Raw genomic sequence first — 20,747 nt, 5'->3', positions numbered from 1 at the left:
AAACAAAGGCAACAGAGTAAAGGTCAGAACCACAAGGCAATAGAAATGACAGCTGACAGATAGTGACAGATGGAGATGACAAGAAAATTAGAGAGAAACAGTATATAGTGGGGGATAGTATACGTATGTAAGAAAAAAGTTGGAAAAAATGATTGTTGGTTACTCAAAAGAAAATGTGGAAAAAGAAAACCACGAAAATAACATTAAAATTGGGCTGTCAGAAAATGGGCCACCTAAGAATGAGGGAAAATGTTGGGTTGAAGGAAATATTAATAGAATGATAATAGAAGGGCCCAAGTTGGAGCAATCTGAAAAGGGGACATGAAAGAATAAAGGGGAAAACCAAATCATAATGGAAGATAATCAACAAGGCAATTTGGTTAAAAATGATGAAAAAAAGTGCACCTAAACATGGAAAAGATTGGCTAGAGAGATGAAGGTGAACTTCTTGGAGGAAAGTCAGACAAAGGAAAATGGAGGAAAACACAGAGAAGATGAATTAAATGAGAACCAAGAATCTAAAAAACAATATTTCTCAAACTTCGAATTTAGCAAAAGGATATCGGCCAAGGCTGGAGTCCAGCCCCACCTGATGCCATGAAAATATTATGTTGGAACGTTCAGAGTGTGGAGAATCCTCAAATGGTTTGCTTATTGTGCCTAAAAGTTCAAAGGCAAGTTTGCTCATTGGTTTTTGTGTCTAAAACAAGATGTAAAGGATTTTCTGTTGATATGCTAAAGAGAAAGTTATAGTTTGATTGTTGTTTATGTGTTCTGAATAGAGGTAATAATTGAGGGTTCTTGTTATTTTGGAACCTTGGTGACAAAATTGATATAAATTTCTTTTTGATGGGGCATATTGATGCTTCGATTAATAGCAGTAACCATGGGTTACAGAGGTTCACCAGTTTTTATGGAAACCTGTTCTAGGAGAAGAGAAATGAGTCATGGGAGTTTCTTAAACGTCTCCATGTATTGCCAATCTTCCTTGGTTGGTGGAAGGTGATTTTATTGAGTTAATTTTTATGATGAAAAATAATGAGGCCTCTCAAAGATGCAATGATATATGGACAGTTTTAGAAATACTCTTAGCTTCTGTCATCTTTTGGATCTTGGCTACAACGGAGACAAGTTCACGTAGAGAATAATGGTCAAATACAAGATCATGGTCAAAGAAAGACTTGATAGATTTCTGGTTGATCATGAGTTGTTGCAAAAGGTGTCGAGTATTTTGGTCCAACACCTTAGTTATCACAATTCTGACTATTGGCCTATCCTTAAGACTGTAGAGTTTGAAACACAAGGAAAAGTGTGGAAAAAGAAAAATAAAAGCATCAAATTCGAAGATATTTGGATCAACTTTGAGGAATGCAAAGATATTGTGAGGAATCAATGGCTAAATCATCTTAGCAATAATCGCAAACGTGAAGGACTCTATTAGAAGCATGCCAGGTTGGAATAGGGAAAAGACTTAAAGGAAGTTTGAAGGCATGCATATGTAAAAAGTCTCAAGAACTAACTTCTCTTGACCAAGGGAATTCTAAGGTTTCTGACGTTAATATTAACCAGATGGAAATGGAACTTGAAAATCTATTGGTTGAGGAGAGTAATACTGGAAAATTAGATCTCGTGAATAGTGGCTAAACTGGGGTGATAGAAATACCAAATGGTTCCACTCTCAAGCCAATCCGCATAAGAGAAGGAATAAAATTGTCGAAATCTTTGATAAAAGCGGCAGATGGGTGGAATGATGAAGAAGATATTGACCAAAGAGCTATCAATAGTTTTTCCACCCTTTTCAAATCCACTAAACCTAATCCTAAAGATATTGACAAAGTGCTTGAAAGGATGGAACCAAAAGTCTCTATGAAGTAAAACCGAATATTGGATGTGGTTTTTGCAAAGGATGACATTGAAAGAATGCCAAAGGATATGTATCCCACAAAAGCTTTGGGTCTTGATGGGAAAAGCTTTGGGTCTTGATGGGGCTCATGCCTTCTTTTTCCAACATTATTGGGATATTATGAGATATGATATTAACGAACTTGTATGAACTTTCTTAATATGGGGCAAAGCATGGAGGACCTGAATCATTCGTATATTGCGCTGATCCCGAAGGTGAAAAATTCGAAGAATATGATAGAGTTCAGGCCGATAAGTCTATGTAACGTTGTATACAAGTTGATCTCTAAGGCTCTAACTAACCGATTGAAAAAGATCATCAATGTTACTATCGCCCCAGATCAAACTACTTTTATTTCGAGGAGATTAATCTCCGATAATGGTTTACTGAGCTTCATGTGTTTATACGCTATTAAAAATAGGAAACGAGGAAATCATAGAGCTTTGACTCTTAAAGCTTGATATGAGCAAAACATATGATCGCATTGAATGGGTTTTCCTTGAAAAGACGATGATAAAGATGGGAAAGTTGGATTGATAAGGCGATGGTGTGTGTTAGATCAATGAACATTTTTGTTATGATAAATAGGGTGCCATCTAAACCGTTCTACTCAGAGAGAGGTCTTAGATAGGGTGACCCAATTTCCCTTTATTTCTTCCTTTTATGTGCTGAAGGTTTCTCAGCGTTGCTAATGAGGGAAGATTCCAAAAATAATTTTTGAAAGCTAAAGAACAATAACTTTTGTCTCTTTATTTCCCACTTATTCTTGGCTGATGATAGTTTAATTTTCTGCATGGCTACCAAGGGAGGCTGCCAGGTGATAAAAAATATTTTCTTTGATTATGAGAAGGCTTCGGGACAGACTATAAATCTCTGTAAATCGATAGTTTTTTTAGTAAGAATGTGAGAAGGCCTCAAGAATTGCTTGAGGGCGCCAAATGTGAATTCTTTGGGTGAGTACCTTGGGATGCCCACTCAGGTGGGAAGAAACAAGGCTACAAATTTTAAAAGACTACAAGAAAAAGTATAGAAGACCTTGCAAGGCTGAAAAGGAGATTTGTTTTTAGTTGGAGGGAAGGAGATCCTAATTAAAGCAATTGCTCTAGCAATTCTCACTTACACGATGATTTGTTTCAGACTTCCTGATTCCATTTGCAAAGATCTAAATCATTGTCGTGCTCAATTCTGGTGGAGACCAAGCGCAAAAAGTCAAAAGATCTATTGAATTAATTGAAAAAAGATGTGTATAAGCAAGATAGGAGGAGGTTTGGGGTTCAAAGACTTTTCGCTTTCAACCAGGCCATGTTAGCTAAATAAAGTTGGCGCCTTTGTAGAATTCAAGACAACCTTTTGGGAAAGGTTATCAAAGGAAGATATTTTAATAATGGAACATTCCTCAAGGCTTGTCTTGGCAAGAATCCCTCATTCACGTGAAAAAGTATCATTTGGGGTAGAAGCCTCTTTGAAAAATGTGTAAGATGGAGTGTGAGAGTGGTAGATATATTATTATTGATGAAGATATCTGGCTTAACCAAATGGATTTGGTAAACCGATTAGGGTGCCAGATGATCTTAAAGAGAGGCGAGTGTTATGTCTCATTGATGGGAATAGAAATTGGAAGGAAGACTTTATCAGAATGTTGACATTATCCTTAATACCCCTTTAGAGAACTTCGATTCTAAAGATGACTTTTTCTGGGGGTCAAACTCTAAAGGCATCTTTTTGTTAAAAATGTGTATCACTTGGCTACTAGATTAAACAAGTCAAAAGATGCTTCATCTTCGTATTTGAAGCCTCAAAAGATGGGGTGGAAGAAGCTTTGGAATGCTAAAGTCCTTCCAAAATCAAAAATTTGTTTGTGGGAAATATTAAAAGAGGTTATCCCCTCCAATTTGAATTTATGGGAGAAATGAATTATTGATAATCCTTGTAATGAACTATCGATAATCCTTGTTGCTTCTTTTGCAGGAATTTGGAGGTGTCGTCCGTCCATATTATTTGGAATTACAGGTTTGCAAAAAAGATTTGGCCTTCTTTCTTCCCCTCTCTTGATTTGCTTCCTTTTTGTTGCAAGAATTATGTGAATCCTTTGCTTCTTTAGGGTTGGCTTATGGAGAATTTGTCTAAGGAAGAGATTGTTAAGGTCATCTTGATTTGTTATGGGTTTGGTCCTATCATAATCAGTGAATCACTAAGAATTGCATCCATTCTTTGCCTTATTGTGTCGATCAAGCTTGTAATTTGATTCGAAGATATTTTTGTAAAGCAAATAGTTCTTGTGCTCCTTTGTCTGATCCTTCGATGAAGATTCATTTGAGTCATGTTCAATGGGAGGCTTTTGTCATTAGGTGAAAGATGAATTCAAATGCTTCTTAGTGCGAGAAGAGCAGTTTGAGAGGTGTGGGGTGGATTGTTTGTTACTCTTCCAGGTCTTTAATCGGTGGTGGCTTTCAAAGGGTATATAAGCATTGGGAAATTAAGGTTATGGAGATGAGAGCTATTGAGGTTGGTTTGAAGTCTCTGATCGCTCAGTTCGGACCGATGGAGTTGTCGCCTCCCACACTGATGGAGTCCAATTTGGCTGAGGGCATTACTGCTTTGGTGAAGGCTGATGGTGATCATTCTGAAATAAAGACTTTCTCTAATAATGTTCTTATGTTGGCTAAAATGTTTGGGGTTGTTTCCTTTTCTAAATGCCCGAGGGCTTGCAAATTGGTTGCCACTCGCTAGTCAATATGGTTGTTTCGTCTTATTTTTTGGGCTCTGTACATCTTCCTCCTCGTTGGAAGACTTGCGGGTTTGTTTTTGGGGGATGACATCCCCGTGTTCATCTCTTCTGCTCTTAGTGAGGAGTGATTGTGCTATTCTGTTGGTTTATAACTTATTTCTTCAAAAAAAAAAAAAAAAAATTATTTTCTCTCCATTTCTTACAATAATTTGCATCTTTATTAAGTATAATGTATGAATTCTAAGCCAAATTCTAAAAGCCAAAACAAGTTTTTAGATACTTTTTTGTCTTCAAAATATGGCTTGGTTTTTTAAACCATGGGTAAAAAATAGATGATAAAGGAAGAAATTTAGGGTGGAACTAGTGTCTATAGGTTTAATTTTCAAAAACAAAAAATAAAAAACAAAATGGTTATCAATGGGGCCTAAAAGTTTAAGTTTATTTTTTAAATTATTTTATATAATTTAACCTGTTATTAGGTTAAAATACTATTTTGGTCACTATAATTTAAAGTTTGTTCAATTTTAGTCCCGCACTTTTAAAATATCTAATTTTAGTTCATCTAATTTCAATAAATCTTAAGCTTAGTCACTCTTGTTTATGGTTTTTTTTTTTTTTTTTAATGCTATCTATTAGCATTTTTACTATAAAATTTGAAAATGTATTTATATATTATATTTTATTGTATGAAAATTATTATTATTGATTAGTGAATTTCGATAACAACTAACTTTAAAGGATTGAACTTAAGATCATAGTTGAAAATTCTAGTAACAATCTCAAAATTTTGGTAGGGACAATTTCAATTTTCCCTAATTTCTCAAAATTTCTTGAAAATTTGAAATTTCCATCAATATTGCGATTTTTTTTTTAGCAATAGTATGCTAGCTCAAAGGAGTGCAAGTGAAGGTTTTTTTTTTTTTTTTTTTTTTCTTATTTCTTTTTTACCATAAAAAATATTTATTTTCAAGAAACTACATATTTTCATTCAAATATTTTCCATTGAATTTTCACATCATTTTACCTCAAACTTAAATTAATGTAAATTCTCTAATATTCATCTTATTTTCTTTGAAGCTCCATCTACTTGTAGAGTTTTCTTTTTCTTCCTTCGTTTTTTTTATATTATGTTGTGTTATGTTTTTTTGTATCTCTTATGTTTACTGTTATGATTTTTCTATTTCTATTATGTTAGGTTAGTTTAATGCTATGATTTTTCATTTTTGTATCCACTTCATTTATAATAAACAATTTATAATTATTTTGTTTGCAAATATTTCATATTTTTTTATTATGAAATTAATTTCCAATATTTGATATTATTTTATAATTATTTTTCATTTTTTTAAATTTCTCCTCCAACATTTAACATCTATATGTTATGTTACTTTATAAAAATGATGATAAAAAATTGTCAACTATATTCTAATTCAATCACAATAAAAATTTTATTAATTAATTATAACAATTTCTTTCGATTTTCATAAAAATTTTCAAAATTTTCATCCATATTTCCATAAAATCCATCTATTTTTTCTCCTCGGAACATCTATTTCGAACCATAGGTTTATTAACAGTTCGTTAGGCATTTAAAATATAAAACTAAAATCGAACGGATCTCAAATTACAAAACTCAAGATAGTATTTTTAACCCTATTATTATTACTTTTAAAAAATGCTGCATTGATCTTGAGAAAAGCGAGTGCTAATTCTCCACGTTACGCTTTCCGCCAACTAGGTTCGTTGGCGTTGTTCATCTTCCTGCACGCAACATTTCCGCCATTTTCCCCTCAGTTTTCTCGTCGGAGAGGCCTCTCCAGGTTACCGTCCATGGCGTCGAAGCGGATCCTGAAAGAGCTCAAGGATCTCCAGAAAGATCCTCCTACTTCCTGTAGCGCTGGTTCAGTATTCTTTCTACTCTAGTTCCTTTTTACTATTGACTATTTCTTCACTTTTTAAGGTCGATCTAGTGACTGCGTCCTTACATCAAGCATCGGACACTCCGGACAACTTTGTTCTTCTTCTGTCATTTGGAAATTAAGTGGATCCAAATATTTGTTTGTGGATTGCGTGAAATAGTATCAATTCTGAAATTCAACTATTATGTTCATAATTAGCTAAGCATTTGGAAGTCTAGGAAAGTCGGTTTTGGACTTCGTAGCACTCACTTGCCATCTCAAATTTACGGGTTAAGTATGGAATATAGTTTGAGTTGCCTCTTCTCAAAATGATCATAATGTGGAATGGAATTCGGATATAGAAACTGAACCGTGCATTATAGCTCAATTTATTGCATATGCTAAGCTTGTTAAAGCAAGACTCTATTGAGTAGGAAACTATAGATACCGGTGGATCTGTTTGACGTACGCTTTAACTATACTCTAAAGCGTGATTCTAAGAATCTTCAAGTTTGAAATCAAGTTGATTAAAAATTTGTGCTAAACTCAGAGCGGTATAATCGCATAAGATTTAAGCAGGAGATTATAAATTTACGCTCTGTCCGGTTTAGAGCAGAAAAATAATCAATTCAGACTGCTAGATGATTAAATTTTTGTCCGAATAATTATTCTGCTGTTACCAAGACGATGTTTCATTAAACCTATTTTGTTTCTTCCCTTGAAATGCCACAATATAAGACAATATGTTGTTCTGTAATAGGTCCTGTGGCTGAAGATATATTTCATTGGCAAGCAACAATAATGGGCCCTCCAGACAGTCCTTATGCAGGAGGGGTTTTTCTAATTACTATTCACTTCCCTCCCGATTATCCATTCAAGCCTCCCAAGGTATGGCATCAAATCTTACATATCTGGTTATAGTCAACATTTTCTGTAGCCCGTTATTAATGCTTTGTGTCATTGAAATAATTTGTTACCGTGTGTGGTTCTTGTTTCATTTGTTACTCTAGTGGCTACAGTATGTGTGTGTTCTCACCGTTTTTAGTACTTATCGGATAAATAACTTAGTGAAGTCAGTGCTGGAAGTTGTTTTCACACTTCTTGAGCTAAACAGTTCAGTTGCTATTGCTTAACCGTGTTGATTGTTTTTGGATGTTGTTCGAGAAAATAGTTTACTATCTGATATCTGAAAATTCTATTTTGTGGCAGATGTATCGACTATACAAAGGCCACACTTTGAAAACTTGATATATAAACCACATATCGCATGGAAGGTTATTGATAATTTTCGCACATTTTTCATGTGAATATGAATTCCGTGCTATTGCTGTCGAATAGGCTTACTGCCTATTTCACCATAGTAAGCATTATTTGTAGCTAAATGTAAAACCTCGATTTGGGGAAGGTAAGTGTAATGAAATGATTTAGGTGAGATATGTAATGACCTGATTTAGGTGAGATAAGTATAAAGCTTAATATAGATATATCTTGTTAGGTTCTTGGACACCCATTTGGGGATGGAGCTTCCCTTGTTCTTGAGTTTGGCTAGAGTGCAAATCCTGGGAGTTTGTTTCTTAATTTCAGGAGTTTTTATTTGATCTAATTTGGAACCATAGGTTCTTTCTGTAGACCCTGAATCATGGTGGGCTGATCATGCCCGACAGACTTCAGGGTAGAAATCCTAAAATCTCTGTCTCCCTTGAGTGGTGCAATGTGTGCAGGACTAATTTTGAAGATGTCTTTTTTTTTTTTTTTTTTTTTTGTGGCGACCTTGTATTTTGAGCATGTGGAGGCGTGTTTTTCGATATTTCAATTTCGAGGTGGTTTTCTGTTGGGCATCAAATATTTTATTCTCGTGTGAGGAGGTCATCCATTTGAAGGAAAGAGCGACTATCAAGGTCATCTTTTGGGAGAATTGGCTGGAAAGAAATATCCGAAATTTTCAAGGGAGAGGGTTTTTTTTTTATTGCAATGTTGAGATCTTATTTCTTATGTTGTTTCTTCTCGTAGTGCTTTTGATTAGGTTTTGCTAATTAGAAACAGTTTTTGCATCCCTCACTGGCTCTAGTGGGAGAAGAAGTCTTATCTTTCCCTTCTCATTTTCCTTCTTCCTTGATAAAATTTTCAGCCTTTTGAGCTTGTACTGTTATTGCTATGGGTCATTAATTATGTCACTTTATATAGGGTGTCTTTACCTATAATTAGTTTTTACGTTGTTTCAATTTGTTATTTGTTTAGGTTGCTTTCAGGACAAAGGTTTTCCACCCAAACATCAACAGTAATGGTAGTATTTGTCTGGACATCTTGAAAGAGCAATGGAGTCCAGCTTTGACTATATCAAAGGTTTTGACCTCTTGACAATTCTACCATTCAAGTCCTTGATGTTTGAATTCCATTATCTTATGCCTCATTTGCACCATGGCTTTGGATCAAAATCTTTGAATTAACTGTTGGTCACCATTTACTTATATTAAAGAGGAAAGATAAAACCCATTAAGTTGATTTAAATCCTGATACTACTCAACATATTGATTTAATAATGTGAATGTCAATTGTACTTGAGTGCTCAACGGTTTTTCACATTACATGTCATCTTTATTTCATTTCAATATTTTTCAACCTTGCATTTCCAATTGTAGTAATAACCTTCAATCCAAATTGTAAAGAGAAGCAGACATGATATTAAAAAAATAAATAAATCCAAGAACTCGTCATGTGAAAACACAGCTAAGTTATCAACTTAGACCAACTACTGAAAAAGTTTGGGGCATACAAAATGCAGCCATGCTGCTTTTGTCATCAAAATCTTGATGGGGAAGGAGAGGATAGGTGACAGCATGATATTCTGGTTAGATTTCAATTTTTATGAAGTTAGTACTGTAAACTTACAAAGGTTACTTAGCATTTAAGGGATGCATGTGTATCAGTGGTCGCTGTCCAGTGTTGACATGGGAAGCCTGGTCTATAATTCTGAGAGAGTCTATTTCCCTCTGCTAAAAATCCAGACACCTTTTTAAGATTTGGATGGTGTGCTGCATCTTATTTTAGAATATTGTGATCATTGTCTACTCTGCAGTGTCTTGGCAAACATTATTGATACTCTGTCAACCATTTTCTGCATAACAATTTCACTATTTTCCTAGCTTTGATTAATGCCACATGCAGTTTTTAAGTGGTTGGGAAGGGTTCTTGTTTCATATTCAGGTGTTGCTTTCTATTTGCTCCCTTTTGACCGATGCGAACCCAGATGATCCACTAGTGCCAGAAATTGCTCATCTGTACAAGACGGATAGGGCCAAGTATGAGACAACTGCAAGGAGCTGGACTCAAAAATATGCCATGGGCTAGTATGTATTATGGGAAGGGCATGAGGGATGTTGCTGTTGGTTCTTATGTATAAATAAAAGTTTTCAGTACAATCTACTATTGTGGGAGATTGAAATAATTGATAGTTCTATGTTGTCCTATTTAAAATCAACATGATGCTTTAAGCTTGTGTTACGACTAATATATATCAATTATATGGAATTGATTTCGTACAGTTCCATGACCTGTGAATTCTTAATCCTAGATTTCAAGCTAGTGAAGGAACTATTTGGCATCATGGCTTCTTATGATGGTGGAGGATAAAGGCTATGGGCCAGTGCGGCTCCTATTGCATTTCCACCCCACTTGAATTCTGAGGGTATGCAATCTTTTCCACATTCTAAACTTTCTTATTTCACCATACATTTTGTCAACTGCCTTATATTTCTTTCTTGGATCTAGACATTTCTCTTTAGAAATTGAAAATTATCTGAACTACTTTTGCTGCAAACGTAGAGATGAAACAAACGGGGTGGGCTGGCGGGCAAGGCAAGGGCTCTACATAACCTAAGAACTTAGGATATTACAGGTCTCTCCATTTAGACTTTTGGCTATGAAAATCCATATATTCTTGGATCTAGAACTTCTCTTTTTGGACAGAACTTCAATCTATATTTAAGTTGAGTTTCAAATGGCTCGAGACAATACTGATTTTAATCAGTAAACAGATGAATATTAGAAAAACACACACAATTAAGTTGAAAAAAAGTTAGAACACTTATTAGTATATAATTTAATGAATAATTGGAAGAAGCACAATTCAAATAGGAATCAAATTGAAAAAGTTTAAAGATCCATCAGAAAACGTCTTGACATTGTCTTGTCTTAGTTGACAAATATGGATGAAATGTCTGCTTTCTTGCACCTACCACTCCCACGTCAATTTATTAATATCTATCTATCAATAGAAAAGATTAAGGGCACACAATTTGGTTGATAAAGAAAGTGGGACAATTCCTACATCCCATTCCCAAAAAGAAATTAAATTATTTAATGTTGCGTTGTCCTTTGGTATCCTCAAGATGGTTTTGCCATCTCTTCAACTTATCTTCAAACGTAGGTGGACATGAACTACACCCCAGATTTCCCTTTCAAACCAATAATTGTCGAAAACTATTCATATACTTCGAAACTTAAATTCTAAGGCACATAATATCTACCTAAGATTCATCATACACCTTGGCAATTCTGCCAACAACAGGGTCGGGTTATTACGTGCATGCTCACTTTGTTTGGTTTTGAGAGCCTTCACTTCCCAATTATTAGTTTTGGATCATTACCCAACATTTGTCATCTAATGAGAGGGAAGAATAGACGTTTGGTTTCTAGGCTTTCTGTGTTATAGATATCTAGGACTATGGATCTACAAATCTTCTGAGAATAGACGTTTGGTTTCTAGGCTTTCTGTGTTATAGATATCTAGGACTATGGATCAGATTTCTCAGAAGATTTGTACGAAATAGAAATATTCTCTCTCACTTGTATTCTCATGATCTTTTTTCTTTTCTAACTGACGTGGGATTTGGTTATACCCTCAACAATCTCTTATTCAAATGAAAGACCACATAGTCTCTACTCAAATGGTTATCTATCTTGCCCATCTCTCTAGTTTCTATATTGAGTTTGCATTCATTTCAGCTAGCTCTTCTTTTTGGAAGCATACCTCTTTCAAAGAACTTAACAACCATAGATCACAGTGATTGTCGTTGAGGTTTACAAACTTTGTTTGTCACTTGGGATTGCACGCATACATAACTAAATTTAAGGGTATGACTCTGATACCACTTGTTAGGGATGTCCTTTCACATATCTCTACAACAATATGATATTGTCTACTTTGAACACATCCTTTATGATTTTATTTTTGTTTTCATTTAAAAAATTTACACCAATGGAGATATTGGCCCTCCCTTTTATATCTATGATCATCTCATTTTCTTGTAGCGACTTTAATTGCACTCCAATACCTAAAAATTATATTTTATTCTTTATCTTCATATCTTCACATCTTCACATATATAAAACTCGTTCACTTCTAATTCAAATGTGTATTTCTCATTTTTATCCATTAGTTTTCTATTCGTCCAATCATTATCTATCTAAAGAAAATTAGAAGAGAGGAGACTGAAGAAATATAATTTGTTGATTTAATCTGAAGATAGAGAAATCAGGAGCCTATAAAAACAAAAAATTAGTGGTGGGTTATGATCGGCTGTTTCGTTTGTGTGATGAATCTTCTGAACAAGTTCACTTCATTAAATCCAAGAATGAAGGGAAATCATGTGAAGAAAATAAATTTTATGAACATATCTAATGGAGAATGACAGTTCCTTTAATGTCTTGGACTCACATGCTTCGCCCAGAGCAAATAATGTTATTTAATATTTGTTTTCTTTTAAAAAAAAACCTTAATTTAAATATAGATATTCAATTGGCATTCTAACAAGTCAATTAACTCTATGCTATTTCCTCACCCCAACCAAAAAGAAAAAAGAAAAAAAAACTAATCAAACCATTTGTTGTGAAAAGAAATTTCAATCATCTTAGAGGTCACACCATTTGTAGTGAAAAGAGAAACCACGTCCTTCTTGTTCGGTTGAACTTGGCATAAATATATTTAAGTTCATTCCTAAACAAAAAAATATTAAAAAGCTAACTCTTTATTTCTATTTTTTTTATTCAATATATATAGTTCAATAAGTGTTAGTTAGGCTATTATTTTCTATTAATGCCTTATTTTTTTTCATGTCTTTCGAGAGGCGAACAAAGTTGTTCATGCTTTTTCATCTTTGACATCCTTTCTGAGTCTTTCTTTTATCTTGAATGATATCTTTTCAGATCGTATATTTGCATCATTCTGATGAGGTCCTAAGGAGGTTAAATTGTAATTTCTTTTGATGTTTATTTTAGCCTTAAAAAAATAATTGTTAGGTAGATATCGAAGCTCTCATCTCTTAAATAGTAATAAATGCATCCACTAAATTATATTTGGAGGGATGATACTAAGGGTGTTCATGGGTTGGGTTGGGTTGGGATGAAAGACTTTTTAGACCCAATCTAAATGTTCGGTTGGTAAATTTCTTCAACCCAAATAACCCTTATTAAAAAATGAACTCAATCTAACCCAATCATGAAATATTTGGGTTGGGTTGATTCGAGTTAATCGGATTATTTATTTAAAATTTTGTTCTAAAAAGAAGCAAAACGTAAATATATAAAAATCTAATCTTATTAATTTCATATATTGAATTAAGATTAACAACTCAATTTCAATTTATATAGTGAAAATTTTCTTTTTAAAGTACAAAGAAACTACTTTTAAAAGTTGTTGAAAAATAAATTATTTAAAAGAAATTGGAATTAAATAAAATTAAAATAAATATATGTATAAATAATTGTGTTATAAGTAACAAAAAAAATATATTGTAAAGCTAATAATAAATTCGGTTTGATTTGGGTTATATTATGTGAACCCATAAATCAATCCAACCTATAAAATTTTCATTTATTTATTTGAATCTAACCCGACCCAAACTTTGATAAGGTTTTTTGAGTCATCGAATTTTTTGAATTCCCCTAGTTGGCACTCTAGTTACCCTTTACTATAGTAGTTTTTTTATAAAAGAATTTGAAAAGTCTACTTTAGTCCACTTAAAATTATTTCTGTAGCGGGAGAGAGGAGGAAGAAAAAAAAAAAAAGGGAAAAACCCCGTAGAAATGTCATTACTATGCGTAGGACTTGGGAGGAAGAACAAACCAACAAAATATCTGCTCCCGTCCAAATTCATACTTCAAATAAAAAAACGGGAAGGTGAAAAGGAACGGCCACGTGTCGAAAGCACAAAGTCCCGATGAAATATGCGGCGACTCTAATCTTTCAAATTTATACTTAATTAATAAATGCTTACAACTTAAATTTTTTTTTGCTCGAAAAAGTAAAGAGGACAGAACACTCATAAATCTGGGACTTTTGCTTTCCTCTGCTCTGCTCTGTTCCTCTCAGATTCAGAACCTTCTCTTCTTCTTTTCACTCCCATTCCCTTTCCTACTTCTGTAAATTTAGTTCGTTAAAGATCTTATTTCATTTTCCCTTTTTACGAATCTCGAGTTAAAAGTCCAGAAGACTATGAAATTCCATTACCCATTAATGGGTCGAGTTTGTTCCAGCGGAATTAAGTTCAGAGAAGTCCGGACCATCACCCACAAACCGGCGGCGGAGACCAAACTCGTCAGAATTTCCTACACCGACGCCGATGCAACTGATTCGTCGAGTGGAGAAGACGAAGACCCAACCTTTATCCGCCACGTCAAACGTCACGTGACCGAGATCAGGCTTCTCACCAAAAAAGTGCCGCCGAAATCCAGAGCTAACTCGCCGCGAAATTCGGAGAGTCATAGAAAGTTTCGTGGAGTTCGGCAGCGGCCGTGGGGGAAATGGGCGGCGGAGATCAGAGACCCTTTACGGCGAACGAGAGTTTGGCTTGGAACCTACGACACGGCGGAGGAAGCCGCCGTCGTTTATGACCGAGCCGCTGTTCGCCTTAGAGGTCCTAGCGCTCTTACCAATTTCGTTGCCGAAACTCCCCATTCCGAAACAACTGTTGTCACATATCTCACTCCACCGCCGCCGGAAAATCAGAGTACGGCGGTGGTGGTTTCCGATAGCAAAGAATCTCGGAGTCTCTGCTCTCCGACTTCCGTTTTGAGATTAGAAGAACAAAATTGGAGAGCCATTGACCATTATCTAAGCGAAGAATCAGGATTAGAAGACGATTTCAATTGGCTATATGATCGGAATTCTAACAGTTTACTGTTCAATTTAAGAAGCCCACAACCGATATTTCCTGACCAAATGGAAATGGCAATTCCGAAATGGGAAGATTTCGGAGACATTTCGGTGGATTTCGATTCATGTAAATGGGACGTAGAGAATTATTTTCAAGATCCAACCTTTAGTATTGCATTGACTGACTGACAAACTAGCTGGGATTGTACGGGCAGTTGTGACTGTGAGAGGGGTTTTGTTTTGCAATTTTTTTTTTTTTTTTAATTTATTGATTTGTTATCATTAATTTCTACATTTTTCTTTGTTTTATTTTTGTATTCTAATGTATGTTTTATGAGCTTTATATTTTGGAGTGAATTGTATTGTCTGGAAATAGAATAGTGAGGAGCAACTTTATGTACTCCCCGACTTTTTCAAGATTTGAGATATGTTCAATAAATGGGGGTAGGTTCAGAATTTTATTTGAGTATCTAAATACTTTATTCTCTTTGGTTTTTGCTTTTTGAATTTTGACCAAAATTTCATTTCAGTAGTGTATTTGAAATTTGAAAAACAAAGTAACAAAATTAGGTTCGAATTTCAATTACCATTTTTGGTGGTTGTAGTTGGAATTCTTTCAAATTTGGTTTTATTTATAGTTTTGTAGTCTGTATAGTGTGAGTTTAGCTATGACCTGATTCCAATAAGGCAATAATTTGATCAAACTTTACAAAACATCTAGAGTGTTTGGCCAAAAGAGTAGGAGTTAGAGAGTGGAGTTTTGAACTTCATTCTTTGTTTAGTTCAAGGAGTTCATGAGTCCCACGACTAAAAAAACATCAATTTCATGTCATATTAACTCCTAATATTATGGCTCTAGGAGTTTGTAACTTTGCAGAATTCATAACTTTTGAGTTCATAACACAACTTCTTGTTCCAAAAGCCTCCTCCTCTCTTTATAAGGTCATTTTCAACCGTGGTGAGTGGTATTTGGATCACTATTTTCTATTGGACCAATTAAGGATATATTTAGAATGACTTTCTTAGTACTTGAAAAAAAATATATATATATTTTTTTTTTGGAGTTTATAATGGAGTAAAAATAAGGGAGCAAATGTGGGAGTTTTTTGAGAGAAAAAAGTGGTATAGAGATTATTTTTTAAATTTAATTAAGATATAGAAATCTAATTGAAACTTTTTGAGATAATAGAAATGCAATTGAAACAAGAGGAAATGGTTCAAAGCAATTTGATACTTCAAAAAAATGTATAGATCTAAGGCTCCGTTTGGTAACCATTTTATAGACGTTAGTTCTACCTCCAAATTTCTTCTTTTGTTATCTACTTTTTATCAATGGTCTAAAAAACCAAATCAAATTTTGAGAACTAAAAAAAATAGCTTTCAAAAAGTTGTCTTTGTTTTTGGAATTTGGCTAAGAATTTAACTATTGTATTTAAGAAATATACAAATTATTGTAAGAAATGTGGATGAAATAAGCTTAATTTTTAAAAAGAAAAATAAAAAATCAAATGGTTATCCAACGGAATCTAAATTATAGAGACTAAGTAAATACTCCATCAAAAGAAAAAAGAAAAAAAAAGGACCAATAATCAAACCAAATTTAATTAATAGGAAATCCTTAATTATGGAACTGTTTATAGTGGGGGATAGGTTAGATAAGATTGTGTATGTAATTAAGGAGAAATTATTGAAAGAGAGGGATTGTTTATATCTTCATTTGGAAAGTTGAAAAAGGAAAAGGGGGGAGAGAGAGAGGATAGGCATATGAAGAATAATTGAAGAGGCAATGCACATCTGTCATAGTTAGCTTTTGAAATAAATGTTATAATGTTGGAAAATAATTTAGCCCTCTAACTGCAGACAACTGGTACGAGGTTTCTTGTGGACCAACACCCCTCCTTCACCACCCTTCCTTTTCCATTTCTTTTAGAGTCCATCTGACTAACTACACCATAGAAAATTATAGTCAGACAATTGAGTGATCTATACATAGAATAGGTACAATTTAAAATGAACTCTTTCTTTTACATTTCATTTTCCACTTAATTCAATTTCATTTCTTTTTTTTTTTCAGAAAAAAAAACTTCATAATATAGAATTTGTCAATGAATAGTAACTATTTGTTTCACTAGCGAATGGTTAATGTTTGAAGAGTGGTTCTATTCATCTCATTTGTTATTCTTTGTTTGATCAAATTTATGTCGCTATATTTTAGAATAAATGTCTTGAACTTATATTTTGATTCTCCAATAATAAAAATGTAAGCTTGCTAGCTAGAGAGACAAATTAAATAAATGTGTATTGTCACATTTAATTCAATCATCCAACATATAGAAAATAAAAAGTTGGTTTGAAGGCTTATAGACACCTATATATATATATGTTCCTAGCTAAGAAAGGTCCAAAGCTCATCTTTGATCTTAGTGTTTGAGGGAATAATTTGAAAGAACGAGTGGGTACTCCATAAGGGTTGCTTAAGTTAATGCTTGTGTACTTAGTTTTTGGAGATAGTAGTGCTATTTTTAGAGTTAAAGGAAACCATTTCAGGCATGGGATCCTAGGGAATTAGGCTAAATATAGAGTGAAGTTGGCGTTGGTCCCATTACCCATGCCTGCAGTTTTATTCATCACAGGTGACCTGTTAAAAGTGCTTGAAGCCAAAATCGCTAGTGTAGGCCTAAAAGAGTTGGATTCTAGGCTTTGGAAGGGTCATAATTCTCCAGTGATCGTGGAGTTAGATTCACTTGAAGTTGTGAACCTTCTTAATAGTTTAGATTCGGACTTTTCTTTGGAAGTGTGTCTACTTTGTTGACGAAGCTCATTCTCTTATTATGTCGGTGAATATTTATTGCTTACATTGTTGTCCATAACTTAACAACTTTGACATCTTTTTCTGATTTTTTTTTTTATTTGGAAAGATATCTTTCTAGCGTTGGTTATAACTATCATTCTTGAGAGAGTCTAAGGCTTGTTGATTGCTTTATTTTCTTTCTCCTATTTTGCTTGCTTCAAAAACATAATAATAATAATAATAATAATAATAATAATAATAATAATAATAAACATCCGACTCAAAATATAGTTTCCAAGTATTACTTCAATTAACTAATTAAAATAAACTGTCGTCTTTGAGTAACATCCACTAGAAGTATTGTACTTTCGAATCTTCAGGTGAGTTTAATGAAGAACATCCTTGATGTCTTTGGAGATTCAACCCCTAGCAGTAGGAATAGATTTAAAAACAGAAGAAATTAACATCTAACTCAATAGCGCAAGAGCACTGATTAAGCTATCTTGGCTTCTCATTTTTTATGTGCAACATACATTACCTTGTATGTAGAGAGTGCCTATAATGGTTGCTGGGAGAGATAAAGACATGCATTTATGTCATCCCAATCATAGCATTTTAGAGTTGCGAGTTTTGTACTATATAGAGATTTTTATTATATTTGGAAGGGTGATTACTATGTAGGGATTTTTATTATATTTGGAAGGGTGATCACGGTTGATAGCAGTTTTAAGACTAGTAATTAAATATATAAAAATATTTTTAAATAATTGCAAATATAGAAAAATTTATCGGTGATAAACTATATCGTTGATAGACTCTTAATGATAGATTCTAGATTCCTTTAGGGAGATCTGAATCAAATTTTGATATATTTGCAAATTCTTTTGCATTGTGCTATATCTACTAATATTTTGGATCAAATTGCTATTTTAAAATTGCTTCTATTTCGAAAGTGTTTAAACAATTTAGACACTCTGTCATTTCCAATATTTTAATTATATAAAAAATTTGGAAGAATCAAAAGCAACAAATGGGCAGTTTTGAACCCAAACATGTAAAGAAAGAATATTTAACCCTTATCCCCATGGAAACTTCAAACTTGGTAGTTTCTTCCATTGCTCCAAGTTGGAAAAGAAAATCAATTGAAATATATGAAGGAAAGTGAAAACAAAGTGAAAAGAGAGGAAGGGAAAAGTTGCAATATCTTGGTTGCAAAAAAGGAGCAGATAAAACCATTCCTTGGTGTCATCTACACAGCACAGCACTGATTCTTGTCTGGGTCTTATGGTGGGGGATGATTCTTCTGTCCTACCCAAACACCTTTTACACCCTTCTCACAAATCACTCCCAACATTAACTCAATAACATCAAAGGGTAATAACTATTCCTATTCTATAAATTAAAAAAAAAAACAAAACAAAACACAAAAAAAAAGAAGACAAAAACAATTTTTGATCCCTAGATTTTGGGTCTAATTTTCATTTGGTTCATTAGTTTCAAATGTTACACTTTTAATATTTAAGTTTTGAGTTCGATTTTTTGAAGTGTAACAATTTTACCTTTGAGATTTGAGTTTTGCTACAATTTGATTCATAGATTTCAATCAAGATTTATATTCTTAACCTCAATTTTTCACTAAATACTTCAATCTTTGAAGTGAAACTTAATTAAAGTTCTTTTATTTTTTAAAAAAATTAATTAATGGATATTAAAGCTAAAGATGGAAAATGAATTTTTAATTAAAAAAATCAAACTTGAAAGCATAAATCTTGAAAGTTAGGAACAAAATTGAAACAAAAATCAAATTTCAAGGATAAAATTGTAACATTTTGAAATCTAGAGACTTAATTGAAATCAAACTCAAAATTTAAGAACTAAAAGTTTAACATTTTTTAAATAGAGAAGGATGAATCATAGTGATGTCATAAGCCAGGAAAGATGTCACGAACATAAATAAGGACAACTGGGAGAGATAAGAGAAAGATAGAAAACACATAAATTTGTTATCCCAGTTCGGTGTAATCACCTACATTTAGAACGCTCTATGCCTAGGTCAAAGGAAATTCACTAGTATGTAATTTAGTTCTACAATGTGCACATCAACTAAAATTACATAAAGTTAGCTTACACATAACTGAATTACTAGTGAGCTAGTTAGGCTCCCCCTAACGTTTATACACTCTTCAACGAGTCTGCAGAATTAGGCTCCCCCTAAAACTGTTGTTGCAGCAATGATCTCACCTTCTCTTCACCTTTAGATGAATAACCACTCACCTAATGTTTTTAACAACTCTACCAATGACTGCTTTTTCAGAACTTGCTTCTGAGACCGTCTGATTAATTTCACAAAGATAATTCACATACAAGCCCACACTTTCTTCACCAAACTTTTTGAATAAGAATGCTTTAAATCAAAAGGATTTAGACGGGTAACCTAAAACCCCCCAAAAGCCAAATAAATATATCTCATTCAAAAGGTCGACAGTTCATAACGAGTTGCAACAAAGAAGGAAAAAATCTTCTAGCAAATCACCATCGATTAGAAAAAGATCTTACTAAAGATAGAGACAAAGAATCCAACATAAAAGAAAATATTAGCTACTAACCACAGCAATAACAAACTCTCCCTTTGGCATAAGATTTTCTTTTATGGCAGACAACCAACAAATTGAGTAGAAATGAGAAGAAACCAAACACTTCATTATGAGAGCACACATTACAGTTCGGGTAATAACAAAAATAACTCAGTCCAACCAAGGCACCAAAACAAAAAAAACTCAGCAAATCCACAACCACAAAACCAGCTTAAAACATCAAAAAAAACCAACACCAACAAACCAACCAATCGAGACAAACTGAAGAGATGAACCAAGACATCAATTTTAGCACGACGATCAGTCAAATCATGAATAACCGTGGTCAAAGAACGAAACTCAACAGACACAATCTGTAGAATGCGGGTGCTTAGCTCAGTGGGAAGCAACAGACCGCCTTCAGGTACTTGGAGATCCTCTGGGAGAGGAATGTTAGAGGCCTTGGGAGGTCGAATGTTGTGCACAATGTCAGAAACATGAGTGTTCTGAAAGATTTTGTAGTTGAGATTCAGGAGCTTAGGAGTCGGTCCAGGTGCATTATTGAGGCCAAGAATTGTTAGGCATTGAGATAAAAGAATACCAAAGAGAAGTCTCGAAAGCTTGATGGCAAATGAATCAACATTCCTTAAAAGTTGATTATGCATAAAAACTCAAAAGTTGAAAGTAGACATAGTACCAATT

At 33.7% G+C, this 20,747-nt stretch overlaps 2 protein-coding genes and 1 long non-coding RNA gene across 4 annotated transcripts; all 3 read left to right on the top strand.

The window, feature by feature from the left end:
• The first annotated feature begins 3,503 nt into the window (after window positions 1–3,503).
• Window positions 3,504–4,836, top strand: LOC150038219 (uncharacterized). Its single transcript, XR_016528559.1, has 3 exons — window positions 3,504–3,780; window positions 3,872–3,913; window positions 4,005–4,836. It is a non-coding gene; the product is annotated as an uncharacterized LOC150038219 (long non-coding RNA).
• Window positions 4,837–6,262: 1,426 nt separating this feature from the next.
• LOC120081397 (ubiquitin-conjugating enzyme E2-17 kDa-like) lies at window positions 6,263–10,070 on the top strand. Its single transcript, XM_039036235.2, has 4 exons — window positions 6,263–6,531; window positions 7,290–7,417; window positions 8,768–8,872; window positions 9,734–10,070. Exons 1-4 carry the CDS (start codon window positions 6,462–6,464, stop codon window positions 9,875–9,877), a joined length of 447 nt encoding a protein of 148 aa, XP_038892163.1. The 5' UTR covers window positions 6,263–6,461; the 3' UTR covers window positions 9,878–10,070.
• Window positions 10,071–10,073: 3 nt separating this feature from the next.
• Window positions 10,074–15,142, top strand: LOC120081391 (pathogenesis-related genes transcriptional activator PTI6-like). 2 transcript variants are annotated; one of them, XM_039036224.2, is made up of 2 exons: window positions 10,074–10,214; window positions 14,004–15,142. In XM_039036224.2, the coding sequence occupies exon 2, from the start codon at window positions 14,022–14,024 to the stop codon at window positions 14,868–14,870; it is 849 nt and encodes a 282-aa protein (XP_038892152.2). In that variant the 5' UTR covers window positions 10,074–10,214; window positions 14,004–14,021; the 3' UTR covers window positions 14,871–15,142. The 2 variants fall into 2 exon arrangements, with proteins under 2 accessions (XP_038892152.2, XP_090168257.1); XM_090312131.1 differs by having other exon boundaries at window positions 10,078–10,214; window positions 10,352–15,142.
• Window positions 15,143–20,747: the final 5,605 nt, after the last annotated feature.

Source organism: Benincasa hispida, chromosome 1, assembly GCF_027475165.1.
Source record: "Benincasa hispida cultivar pf3 chromosome 1, pf3_genome.v1.1, whole genome shotgun sequence".
Taxonomy (NCBI): domain Eukaryota; kingdom Viridiplantae; phylum Streptophyta; class Magnoliopsida; order Cucurbitales; family Cucurbitaceae; genus Benincasa; species Benincasa hispida.
Note: the sequence above shows the minus strand (reverse complement) of the source record. Positions and strands in the feature narration are given on the sequence as shown.